Raw genomic sequence first — 12,627 nt, forward strand, 5'->3', positions numbered from 1 at the left:
CAGAAAAGGCACCTGCACTCCTATGTTCATGGAAGCACTATTCAAAATAGCCAGAATCTGGAACCAATCCAAGTGCCTAGAACAGATGAGTGGACTGAGAAATTATGATACATTAACACGATGAAATACTATGGAGCTTTTAGGAAAAATGAAGTCATGAAATTTGGTTATATATAAATACATAAATAGGGGCCAGAGAGATTGCACAGCAATAGGGCGTTAGTCTTGCATGCGGCCGACCCAGGAGACCCAGTTTGATTCCTAGCATCCCATATGGGCCCCCAGCCTGCCAGGAGCGATTTCTAAGTGCAGAGCCAGGAGGACCCATGAACACTCCATTGTGTGTGGCTCAGAAGTCAATGAATCAATAAATCAATAAAGTTTAAAAATAAAAATAAAAAAGAAATGATAAAACCATTTCTAAAAAATACATAAATAGACTTGGAGAATATGATGCTGAATGAAGTAAGTTAGAGGGAGTGGGGCAGACAGAATAATCTCACCTATAAGATATATACATACATATATATATATATATATATATAAATATGTATATAAACCAACCCCATAGAATGAAAACAATACCCAAAGATAATAGAAATTATGGGAGAAAGTGGAGTTGTGACAGAGACAGTAATAGTTGGAAATGATCTGGACAAGAATTGGAAATTGAAATGAAGTAAAGTAATATGCATGATTCCCATTTAGCAAGTGTTGCAAATCATAGTGCCTAATAGAAAAAAAAGCGAGAAGGAAAAAGGAGGTGTGTGTGTGCTATAGAGGCAGGACAGGGTGGATGAATACAGATGGGTAACTGGGGAAATTGGTGGTGGGAAATGAGCAATGGTGAAGGGATGGATGTTAAAACATTATATGACTGAAATTTAACCATAACAAACTTTTTAACTCTGTTTCTCAAGGTGATTTAATAAGAAAAATAAAGGGCTCACTAGTCTATGGAGCTAGAACTAGCCTGAATTCTACTGGGTATAACCTGCCCCCTAAAAATATCAAAAAATAAAAAGAGGGTACTGGAGATAATCCAGTTGATAGTGCACCTGCCTGGAAGGCACTTGACCCAGTCACACCACCAAATGCTATCTCTAGCATCGAAGAATGCAGGACCAGAAGCCCTCATACTCCTGAGAATGTATGGCCCTGGAAGACCCCTGCACTGGCTTGGCAGAAAGGGGCTGGTATTCCCAGCAGGGACTAAGCATTATCATCGAATGCTCTGGCTCTTGCCCTTAACAGTCTCTGGGTTGGCCTAGAATTGTTGGTGGGGCCTCAGGACTTCCTGAGAACCTCTTGGGAGACCCAAAAGAAATGAAAGAGGGACCTTCTGGAGAGATAGCACAGTTATAGGGCAATTGCCTTGAACATTGCAGGCCCAGGACAGTTGTTCGATTCCTGGCATCCCATATGGTCCCCTGAGCCTGCCAGGAGTAATTTCTGAGTGCAGAGCCAGGAGTAACCAAAGTGCCACTAGGTGTGACTCCAAAAATGAAAACAAAGAAAGAAAAAATAAATAAAATTATTTTAAAAAAAAAGGAAAACACACACACACACACACACACACACACACACACACACACACCTAGTGGCAAAGAAAAGGAGCTAGAATAGAGTAATAAATGTTCCATGATTTCCTGTGACATCCTACCCAGCCTCCCAGGGTGGGTTTCTAGGGACTCTATTTAGTTGAACCTGGAAGTGAGAGAAGGGGGAAGTTGGGGGGCATGGTATTCAGGTCTATTACCCTGGGCTCAGGACAGCTCCTGGCAGGGAGAGGTAATGTAGCAAAGAATGAAATGCAAATTATTGATGATGCAATCCAGAGCTGAATCTTAATGAAAGGTGTTATTAAATTCTGTAGCTCACAATGGAATTTTAGCTGAACAGAACTGATTATTCCATAAAAGGGACTAGATTACAGCTTGCATCATTCGTAGTCTAGACAAATCACTTAGATACACATGTGCTGGTTTTAATTAGCACCATGGAAATGAAGCATTCTGCAGTTCCAAATGTTATTGTTTGACAAATAAAGAAATACATATTTAAGAAAGAAAATGCAGCAAACAATCACTTCTTATAAAGCTGAAATAAACTGTGCTCTCCCCCCCTTTCCTTATTTAAATAAAAAAGCCCACATGGGTTAAAATTGCTTCTACTTGTGTCTAATCAAGGGTTTTTCACTCTGCAGGCACCCCCACCTCCCAGTATTCCAAAATGTACAATTCTAATGGAAGTTATATGCAGTACTGAACATACCTCAGCAAGAAACTTTCCATTTTTAGCCAAAAAGTCCAGACGTTTCCCCCTGGCTTAGTTCTTTAGGAAATTCTCCCTGGTTCTTGATTCCTGGCTGAAGTTTTTGTGCATCAGTGAAAAGACACACATATTTTTAATTTTCAAATATGTAGTGCTATTGTCTGAACCTTCCCCCAAATTCAAATAAGCAGGACCCATGGCAAGAATCTTGTAGGCAGGGGCAGAGGCTGGCTGGGGATGATTTGATCAGGCTTGAGAGAAGAGAAAGATGAGATCTTTACTCTTCTAGCTGTCTTAGCAAAGCACCACAATTTGAGGCTGATCAGCAGATAAATAAATATATAAATACATATATATATTTTTTCTGCACTTCTAGACCAAGCGTCAGATGTTGCTAGGGTTCCTTGTGAGGCTCTGTTCCTGAGTTTGCTGACAGCCTTCTTTTGGGAGAAAGGAGAAGTTGGGTCATATCCTCCTGTGCTCAGGGGTTACTCCTGGGTCTGACCATATGGGATGTTGAGGATCAAACTGGTAGAGCAATATTCCTTACCTACTGTGCATTGACTCTCGCTCCTGCCCTGACAGTCTTCTTACTATCTCCTCATAGGGCCATGCCTTCCTGCATGTGTGCGTATGTATGTAGAGAAAGAGACCCCAGACATCCTCGTAAGGGGCCTGTACTTACACCACCCTACACCTCACTTAATCTTTTTGTATTGTTTTCTTTTTATTTCTTTGGGCCAACCCAGAGGTGCTCAGGGTTTACTTCTAGCGATGCTCAAGGGACCATATGAGATGCCAGGGATTGAATCCAGGTCAGCCCCCCTGCAAGGCAATTGCCCTATCCTTTGTGCTATGACTCTGGTCCACCTCATTTGATCCTAAGAAACTTATTAAAGACTTCATTTCCAGTCACGGTTAAGGGGGGAGGGACAGGACACAGGCTTCAACATTCTGGGGGAGACACACAATTGAGTGCCTAGTGGAGTGAAAAGTAACGTTCTCTAGGAGACTGGTTGAGGTTTTGATTCCCACTAAGCTCCCAGACAGGAAAGATAGTTCCCATTTCCCTGTCCGATTAGGAAAAGGTAACAATTCCAATTATAGAGATCTGCAGGAAATAATTCACACAATGAAGAGGTACAAGAAAGGCTTCAGGAAATCCAGTGCTCACTCAAGGAATTCAAACCACCCAAGCTTTCTGCTCCTAAGATGGAGAGCAGTTCAATGGAAGAAGACCGAAGAATGAACCTCTGCTTTCCTCAGACCCCTGATTTTATTGACAAGAATCAGGTCCCACCCTAGGGTGGGAGAAGAATATCAAGTAAGGGATAATCCAATATACTATCACCAAATCACACCCTAGGTGGAGTACAATTATAGATTAGGGTAGGATCAGTAACCCAACAGTGGAGGAGGTAGTAGTTGAGCACAGGGAGCACAGCAGGCAGGAAGAAACCAGCTCTCATGGCTACATAGGCTGAGGGCCAAGGCCAAGTGGGGTTTGGTGTGAGCAGAATGGACAGCCTATTGTTAAGGAAGGTTTTAGAACTTGTGCAGGTTTCAGAGACACTTTGAGTGGCTGAGGAGGAAGCTTGGTTGGGAGAGGTTGTGTCATGCCTATAAAAAAAATGACTCATGCCCATCATGGTCCAGTCCCTCTCAACTCCCAAGTGACTTACACCTCCTTGAGAGTGACAGCAAATCTGAGCACAAATTAGGGGAGCTATATTTGAGCCTAATAAAACATTCCTTCATTCCTTTCACACACGTCTGTGGAGGGACCTGGGTGTCCAGGCATTCTGTTAGCCACAGTCCCAGGAAAGGATAATCTCGAGAAGGACAGCTATGGGGTGAGGGGTTCAGAAATCCACAGTGTATGGGTGTATGAATCCACCCTGTGTTATAGGACAGCAGAGTAGTGAGTGAGCCAATGGAGGTGCTATGGCTCCTGAAAAGGTTGGCCCAATGGAGGAGAACAATAGCAGGATACTTCCTGGAAGAGGTAGTAGCAATGAGGACTGAACTTTGAAAGATGGGTAAGAGTGGGTCCAGAAACAGATTATGACTGGGAACAATTCTATAGAGGACACTCTCTGTGAACTGTGAGGTCTGTACATCAGCATCTTTCTCGCTTCTCTGAATTCCCTTTCATTGTCCACTCATAACTCCCTTAGTTCTGCCTCCTGGGATCCTGTACTGTCTCAGGTCAAATAATATTAACAAAATGGGGCCTCCCCTTACAGTAAAATATTATTCCATGGAGCATGAATTACTTAGACTGATGATGTGGACTGGCCTTGAAAAGATATTTAATGAATAAGTCAGATGCCAAAGGCCCTGGAGTGTATGATTCTGTGGTATAAATGACCAGAGTATCAAAGCTCCCAGGGACAGAAAGTGGACTCATGGCTGCCCAGGACCAGGGAGGTTGAGGATGGTCACTAAAAGAGTTTGGTATCTATTTGGGGACTGATTATACTGTTCTGAAATTCTGGATGGCCATAGGTGCACATAGGTATTAAAAAAAAAAAACACTAAATTGACCCTAGGAACATAAAAATACAATACAAAAACCCCTTCCTTACACCTATATTTATTGCAGCACTATTTACCATAGCAAGACTCAGGAAACAACCAAGATGCCCTTCAACAGATGAATGGCTAAAGAAACTGTGGTACATATACACAATGGAATATTATGCAGCTGTCAGGAGAGATGAAGTCATAAAATTTTCCTATATATGGATGTACATGGAATCTATTATGCTGAGTGAAATAAGTCAGAGAGAAAGGGAAAGACAGAGAATGGTCTCACTCCTCTATGGGTTTTAAGAAAAATGAAAGACATTTCTCAACAGTTTTCAGAGACATAAGAGAGGAGGGCTGGACGTTACAGCCGACCTCATGAATCTCACCACAAAGAGTGATGAGTTTAGTTAGAGAAATAACCACATTGCAAACTATCCTAACAATGAGAATATATGAGGGAAGTGGAAAGCCTGTCTGGAGTACAGGTAGGGGCGGGGAGGGGAGGAGAGATATATGGGTCATTGGTGATGGGAATGTTGCACTGGTGATGGGGGGTTGTCATCTGATATGACTGAAACCCAACCACAATCATGTTTGTAACCAAGGTGTTTAAATAAAAAATATTAAAAAAAAATAAATCGCCAGTTGGTTTGTTTTGGCTTTGGTTTTGGGTCACATCTGACAGTGCTCAGGGTTAATCCTGGCTCTGCACTCAGAAATTGCTTCCAGCAGGCTTGGGGGACCACATGGGATGCCAAGTATCAAACCCGATTCTATCCCAGGTTGGCTGTGTGCAAGGTAAACATCCTACTGCCGTGTTATCATCAGATCCCTGAATTGCCAGTTTTATTTTATTGACTTTGGGCCCACACCTGGTGGTGATGCTCCAAGACTGCTCTCAGCTCATTGTATACATGGAGGGCTCCGGCCCTAGGTTCCTTTCAAGCAAACATGTGTTCTAGCCCCTTGAGTTCTATATCCCCAGGCCTGAATTATCCATTTTAAATAAATTGATTATATGAGAAAAGAGCTCAACAGAGCTATTAAATGAAATATAATAAAAGTTTTTCTAAGCAGAGATTAACAGATGGGACTATATTAAGCTGAGAAGCTTCTGCACCTCAAAGAAATAGCGCCCAGGATACAAGAGCCACCCACTGATTGGGAGAAACTATTTACCCAATACCCATCAGATAAGGGGATAATCTCCAAAGTATACAAGGCACTGACAGAAATTTACAAGAAAAACAACATCTAATCCCATCAAAAAATGGGGAGAAATGGACAGACACTTTGACAAAGAAGAAATACAAATGGCCAAAAGACACATGAAAAAATGCTCCACATCACTAATCATCAAGGAGATGCAAATCAAAACAACTATGAGGTACCACCTCACACCACAGAGATTGGCACACATCACAAAGAATGAGAACAAGCAGTGTTGGTGGGGATGTGGAGAGAAAGGAACTCTTATCCACTGCTGGTGAGAATGCCATCTAGTTCAACCTTTATGAAAAGCAATATGGAGATTCCTCCAAAAACTGGAAATCGAGCTCCCATACAATCCAGCTATACCACTCCTAGGAATATACCCTAGGAACACAAAAATACAATACAAAAATTTCTTCCTTACACCTATATTCATTGCAGCACTATTTACCATAGGAAGACTCTGGAAACAACCAAGATACCCTTCAACAGATGAATGGCTAAAGAAACTATGGTACATATATGCAATGGAATATTATGCAGCTGTCAGGAGAGATGAAGTCATAAAATTTTCTTATACATGGATGTACATGGAATCTATTATGCTGAGTGAAATAAGTCAGAGAGAGAGAGAGAGAGAGAGAGAGAGAGAGAGAGAGAGACAGAGACAGAGACAGAGAATGGTTTCACTCATCTATGATTTTTTTTTGTTTGTTTTTTCGGGCCACACCCGTTTGATGCTCAGGGGTTACTCCTGGCTAAGCGCTCAGAAATTGCCCCTGGCTTGTGGGGACCATATGGGAAGCCAGGGGATTGAACCACAGTCCTTCCTTGGCTAGTGCTTGCAAGGCAGACACCTTACCTCTAGTGCCACCCCGCTGGCCCTTCATCTATGGATTTTAAGAAAAATGAAAGACATTCTTGCAATAATAATTTTCAGACACAAAAGAGAGAAGGGCTGGAAGTTACAGCTCACCTCAGGAAGCTCACCACAAAGAGTGATGAGTTTAGTTAGAGAAATAACTACATTTTTAACTGTCCTAATAATGAGAATGTATGAGGGAAATGGAAAGCCTGTTTAGAGTACAGGCGGGGGTCGGGTGGGGAGGAGGGAGATTTGGGACATTGGAGATGGGAATGTTGCACTGGTGATGGGTGGTGTTCTTTACATGACTGAAACCTAAACACAATCATGTATGTAATCAAGGTGTTTAAATAAAATATATATATTAAAATTTTTTTTTCTAAAGCTAGTGAGATAGTAAAAAGGTTAAGTTGTTTGCTTTTCATGCGGCAGACCCAGTTTAAGCCCCAGCACTGCATATGGTCCACTGAGCACAGAGCCGGGAGTAAACCCTGAGAACTCACTCTCCCCACATTTCCAATGTGGCCTGTGGGAAAGGCATTTTTTTTCTGTTGTATTTGGCATCTGCTACCTCTACTTGCCCCCTTCCACTCAGGACCAGCCCTTCCCCCATTTTTCCCTGCAAGGGGCTGGAATGTGCTGACTGGTCATGCTGGAGGTAGTTAGCCTCTGGCTAAGACTGAGATTTATGTCAAACTTATTTCTGCCATGTTGGATGCTTTCCCTCCTATATATCTCAAAAAAATACGCTGGGATAAAGTGACTGATTACACAACCAGCCAATTATTGAGTATCAGCCTGAAATCTGCACAATTGGCTCAGAGTCCTAGCTGCTCCCAGAACACACTTGAGTTCCTTGACTGTCCCGTCCCTGGCAGCCTGGCAGCCTGGGACCCCACCCCCAAGCTGCTGCATTCCTCTGCACTGGCTATTGTTGCCAGGCCCAGGAAGGTCTGGCTCTCCAGGCTCCAGGCCAGGGCTCTGTTAGAGGGCCAGATCCCCGGCAGCTGCTGGGTTGGGGAGGAGTCTTTCAACATAGACTCCCTGTCGCTTTGGACATAGTGACACTGCCCTTTTCTCATCTAACGCCCACTCCAAAAGAGGTCTGTTTGCCTGAGCCCCCATCACACACCTTAACCAAGCAAACTCAGGGAGTCTAGACAAATGCTGCCTCATTACATCCAACAAGATGACCACACAGCTCAGCATCCTCTTCGGTAAACTCAGGAATTACAGTTTACTTGCATATGCCTTTCTGGTGTGCAAAACAGTCATTAAACACCAAAACATCTCCAACATATAAACCCTAACTGGTGAATGCGTGCGTGTGTGCGTTGCGTGTGTGTGTGTGTGTGTGTGTGTGTGTGTGTGTGTGTGTGAGGATTGAGCATACCATGTAGTGGAATCTCTCAGTATCTAATTAATGATTGACTAAGTGGGTAGCCCACTACACTTAGAATAAGATACATTTAGAATAAGATAACCTGCAGGTATTAGGAATCAAGTGAGGACAACAAAGAGAAGTAACACAAGCAAGGACTAGAAGAGAAAGAAAGGGTGTGTATTAGAGTTAGGGTGCTGCACTGTGTTGGAACTATAAATTCAGGCAAGTCCTAGGTAAATCCCATCTTTATCTCTTATCAGCAGTGCTATCGGGATCAGAGATTAAGACTTAATCAGGGTTCAGACCCCCACTTTACCTACTTGCTAGTTGGTCAATCTTGGCCAGTTTACCTCATATCGTGTTTTTTTTGCTAAAAAGCTGAATTTTCTCTAAGTGATTGAAATGAAAGGCCACACTCAGCTGTGCTCAAGAGTAAGTTGGACTTACTCTTGGCTCTGTACTTACAGGAGACCATAAGGGATACCGAGGCAAACACCCTATCTATTGTACTATTGCTTCGGCCCTGTGTGATGCATTCTTAAGTATTCCATTTTATATTAGCTTGTAAGGAAAAGAAATCCTACACAAATTGATTTCATTGATGACTAGAATTGCAAACTTAAAAAGTATTATGTATTCCTTTTGCTGGTATTTTTGTTTTTTGGGGGGCCACACCCAGCCAGCCTCACTCTAGCTGTGTTCATAAATTACTGCTAACAGGAATGAGGGAACTATACGAGATTGTTGAGAATTGGACTTGGGTCGACCTCTGCAAAGCACTCCCCTAGAACTGCAAGCTCTAAGGTCTGACCTACAGAATATATATTTTAAAATATTTGAATCTTTTTTTTCATGTTCAGTCTCCCCCACTTTTACCACCCCCTGCCAGAGGAGCACACTTGCTTGTTGATGTTGAGGATGAAGATGCTAAATAGGCAATGGAAAGATGGTTTAGGAGGTCAAGCCAGTTTGGTTGGGGGCATGTGTGTTGGGGAAAGACAGCGGTGGGTGGCTTCAAGGCTAGAAAATACTGCTGAGTGCGAGAATTTGCAGGAAGGAGCCACAGACATTGGAGACATCATGGGAAACTGGGGAGGTAGAAACTGAGAAGAATCTAGGGCTCTGGAAATGGGTGGTGACCATTAGCCTGCCTGATGCAGAGAAAGGGCCAGCCAGCAGTGGGCAGAGAGGATTTGATGGCAAATTTCCATCTGCCTCCCAGTGAGGATCAGACAGAGGGACAATGGCAGGAAAGTGCAGGATTAAGAGGTGTCCATGTTGTGCTCGCCTGACATTTCACTGTGACCTTGAGTAAGTCCTTGCTCTAGAAACCAGGGCCTTGTGGGTGGCACGGTTTTTAGGGGAAGGTGGAATAGTGCCGGTGTGGCAGGGTATCGTCTTAGCAAAGTCAGGAAGCTTCAAAGATCAGGTAGCAACATAAGGGAGTTAAAGTCATAGATGAGACCCAGGCGCTAAGGGCCTTTCTGGGACGTTGGCACCCACTGACCCCTCTTCTCCCTTCTGAGCAACAGGCAGCCGCGTTCCAGGGCTGCCTTCTGTGTCTTCTCAAACAGCAGGTGGGGGACAACTTCGCTGACAGCTTGTAGCAGGGGTTCCTGGCCCCTGGGTGACCCGCTGCTCCCTGGCGCGGCGGTCAGCCCGGGGTCAGCGCTGCATCTGCGTTCCCGGTGCCCAAGGCTTAACCCGCTCCCTTGCCACCGCCGCCTAGGCGCGTGCCTTGCAGGGTTTCACCAGAAGAGGGTACAGTTAGAAAGGCGCTTGACGTCAGGCTGGAATTCCTATTGTGTTTGGAAACGGCTTGGGCAAAGCCAGCCCAAGTTCGTTCTCCAGCGCGCTGTCCTCCGCCGACTGCGCGTTGCGCGCGCGGGGGGCGCACGCGGGGACCCACCGTCACCGCCGCTGCTTGCGCGCCCCGGGGGGCTGTGGAGGTGCCTTCCGCTCACCAGGGGAGCCCCCTTTCTCCAGGAACAAACCCACCCACCCCCAAGAGCCTGTAGGAAGCTGAGTCCAGAAGCTGCGGACCGTGGCGCGCGCGCGCGGGGAGCCGGGGTGAGTGCTCTTGGGGAGGTGGAGAGGGAGGCCGGGGTGGCCCGCCAGATGCCCCCGGAGCCCGAATGCCAGCCCTGAGCTCCACCGCCCAGTGTCTGCGCCTCACTCGGCGCGGCTGCCCGCTCTGAGCGCCCGTGCAGGCAGGTGGGTGCCAGCCAGGCTCGCCCTCCGGAGCGCCGCGCACCGCTGGGACCCGCCGGAGCCCCGGGAGTGGCAACTGCGGGGCGCGGAGCCGTAGCTGCCAAGGGAGGAGAAGGATGGACGGGGAGGAAGAGGATCGCAGCGTCTCGGAGCCGGAGCCCCAACCCGAAGAGCCTGGGAGCCTGGCTGGAGAGGACGACGACGATGCCAACAACGATGCCAGCAATGCCAACGACATCGAGATCGTGGTGAACGTTGGGGGCGTGCGGCAGGTGCTGTACGGAGACCTGCTGAGCCAGTACCCCGAGACGCGGCTGGCTGAGCTCATCCACTGCCTGGCGGGGGGCTACGACACCATCTTCTCCCTCTGTGACGACTACGACCCGGGCAAACGCGAGTTCTACTTCGACCGCGACCCCGACGCCTTCAAGTGCGTCATCGAGGTGTACTACTTTGGCGAGGTGCACATGAAGAAAGGCATCTGTCCCATTTGCTTCAAGAACGAGATGGACTTCTGGAAGGTGGACCTCAAGTTTTTGGACGACTGCTGCAAGAGCCACCTGAGCGAGAAGCGAGAGGAGCTGGAAGAGATCGCCCGTCGGGTGCAACTCATCCTGGACGACCTGGGTGTGGACGCGGCCGAGGGTCGCTGGCGTCGGTGCCAGAAATGCATCTGGAAATTCCTGGAGAAACCCGAATCCTCGTGTCCGGCGCGCGTGGTGGCCGTGCTGTCCTTCCTCCTCATCCTCATCTCCTCCGTGGTCATGTGCGTGGGTACCATCCCTGAGTTGCAGGTGCTGGATGCGGAGGGTAACCGCGTGGAGCACCCGACGCTGGAGAACGTGGAGACGGCTTGCATCGGCTGGTTCACCCTCGAATACCTGCTGCGCCTCTTCTCCTCTCCCAACAAGCTGCACTTCGCCCTGTCCTTCATGAACATCGTGGACGTGCTGGCCATCCTCCCCTTCTACGTGAGCCTCACCCTCACGCACCTGGGCGCGCGCATGATGGAGCTGACCAACGTTCAGCAGGCCGTGCAGGCTTTGCGCATCATGCGCATCGCGCGCATTTTCAAGCTGGCGCGCCACTCGTCGGGCCTGCAGACCCTCACCTACGCGCTCAAGCGCAGCTTCAAGGAGCTGGGCCTGCTGCTCATGTACCTGGCCGTGGGCATCTTCGTCTTCTCCGCCCTGGGCTACACCATGGAGCAGAGTCACCCCGAGACCCTGTTCAAGAGCATCCCCCAGTCCTTCTGGTGGGCCATCATCACCATGACCACCGTTGGCTACGGAGACATCTACCCCAAGACCACGCTGGGTAAGCTCAACGCGGCCATCAGCTTCCTGTGCGGGGTCATCGCCATCGCCCTGCCCATTCACCCCATTATCAACAACTTCGTCAGGTACTACAATAAGCAGCGGGTCCTGGAGACGGCGGCCAAGCACGAGCTGGAGCTCATGGAGCTCAATTCCAGCAGCACCTCCGGAGAGGGCAAGGCCGGCGGCTCTCGCAGTGATCTGGACGACCTCCCGCCAGAGCCCCCCGGGAAGGAGGCTCCAAGCTGGGGCAGCCGGCTGAAAATCTCGCACAGTGACACCTTCATCCCACTCCTGACCGAGGAGAAGCATCACAGGACCCGGCTGCAGAGCTGCAAGTGACCGGGTTGGCCTGGAGCAGGCGAAGGAGGCTGGGTGGAACCGCCTGCCCAGGACTGCGGGAGGGGCCCTTCTCTGTCCCCCCCATCCTCTCCCGAACAGAACTCCTAGCACCTCTCACCAGCCTGGGTAAGACCCTTTTTGCAGCCCTTGGACAAGTGTGGGTGAAGGGCTATGCAGGAGCCCCAGGCTGAGTGGGGTGAGAAAAGGCAGGAGAGGTGCCGTTTACAGTGTCTCCTTCAATAAATCCTCCTGCTCTGTATCCACCGTGTCCTGGGTTCTATCACAGGCCCCCAGAGGGGGGGGGGCTCTGGAGAAAGGTGCTGTGCAGGGACTATTTTTGGTTGGCAGCTAATGAAAACCGGGCTTACAGGCTTGGGTGCCAAGGAGCCTGCCACATTCCAGGAGGCTCCAAGCGGCCACTTGTTCCTTCTGTTTCCTTCTGAGGACAGGTTCGTTCCTGGCACCACCAGGGAGGGGAATCACTCCCAGAT

At 47.7% G+C, this 12,627-nt stretch overlaps 1 protein-coding gene across 1 annotated transcript; it reads left to right on the forward strand.

The window, feature by feature from the left end:
- Positions 1-10,450: 10,450 nt before the first annotated feature.
- On the forward strand, positions 10,451-12,395 carry KCNF1 (potassium voltage-gated channel modifier subfamily F member 1). Its single transcript, XM_049784523.1, has one exon. The coding sequence runs from the start codon at positions 10,595-10,597 to the stop codon at positions 12,134-12,136; it is 1,542 nt and encodes a 513-aa protein (XP_049640480.1). The 5' UTR covers positions 10,451-10,594; the 3' UTR covers positions 12,137-12,395.
- Positions 12,396-12,627: the final 232 nt, after the last annotated feature.

This window comes from Suncus etruscus, chromosome 12 (genome assembly GCF_024139225.1).
Source record: "Suncus etruscus isolate mSunEtr1 chromosome 12, mSunEtr1.pri.cur, whole genome shotgun sequence".
Classification (NCBI taxonomy): domain Eukaryota; kingdom Metazoa; phylum Chordata; class Mammalia; order Eulipotyphla; family Soricidae; genus Suncus; species Suncus etruscus.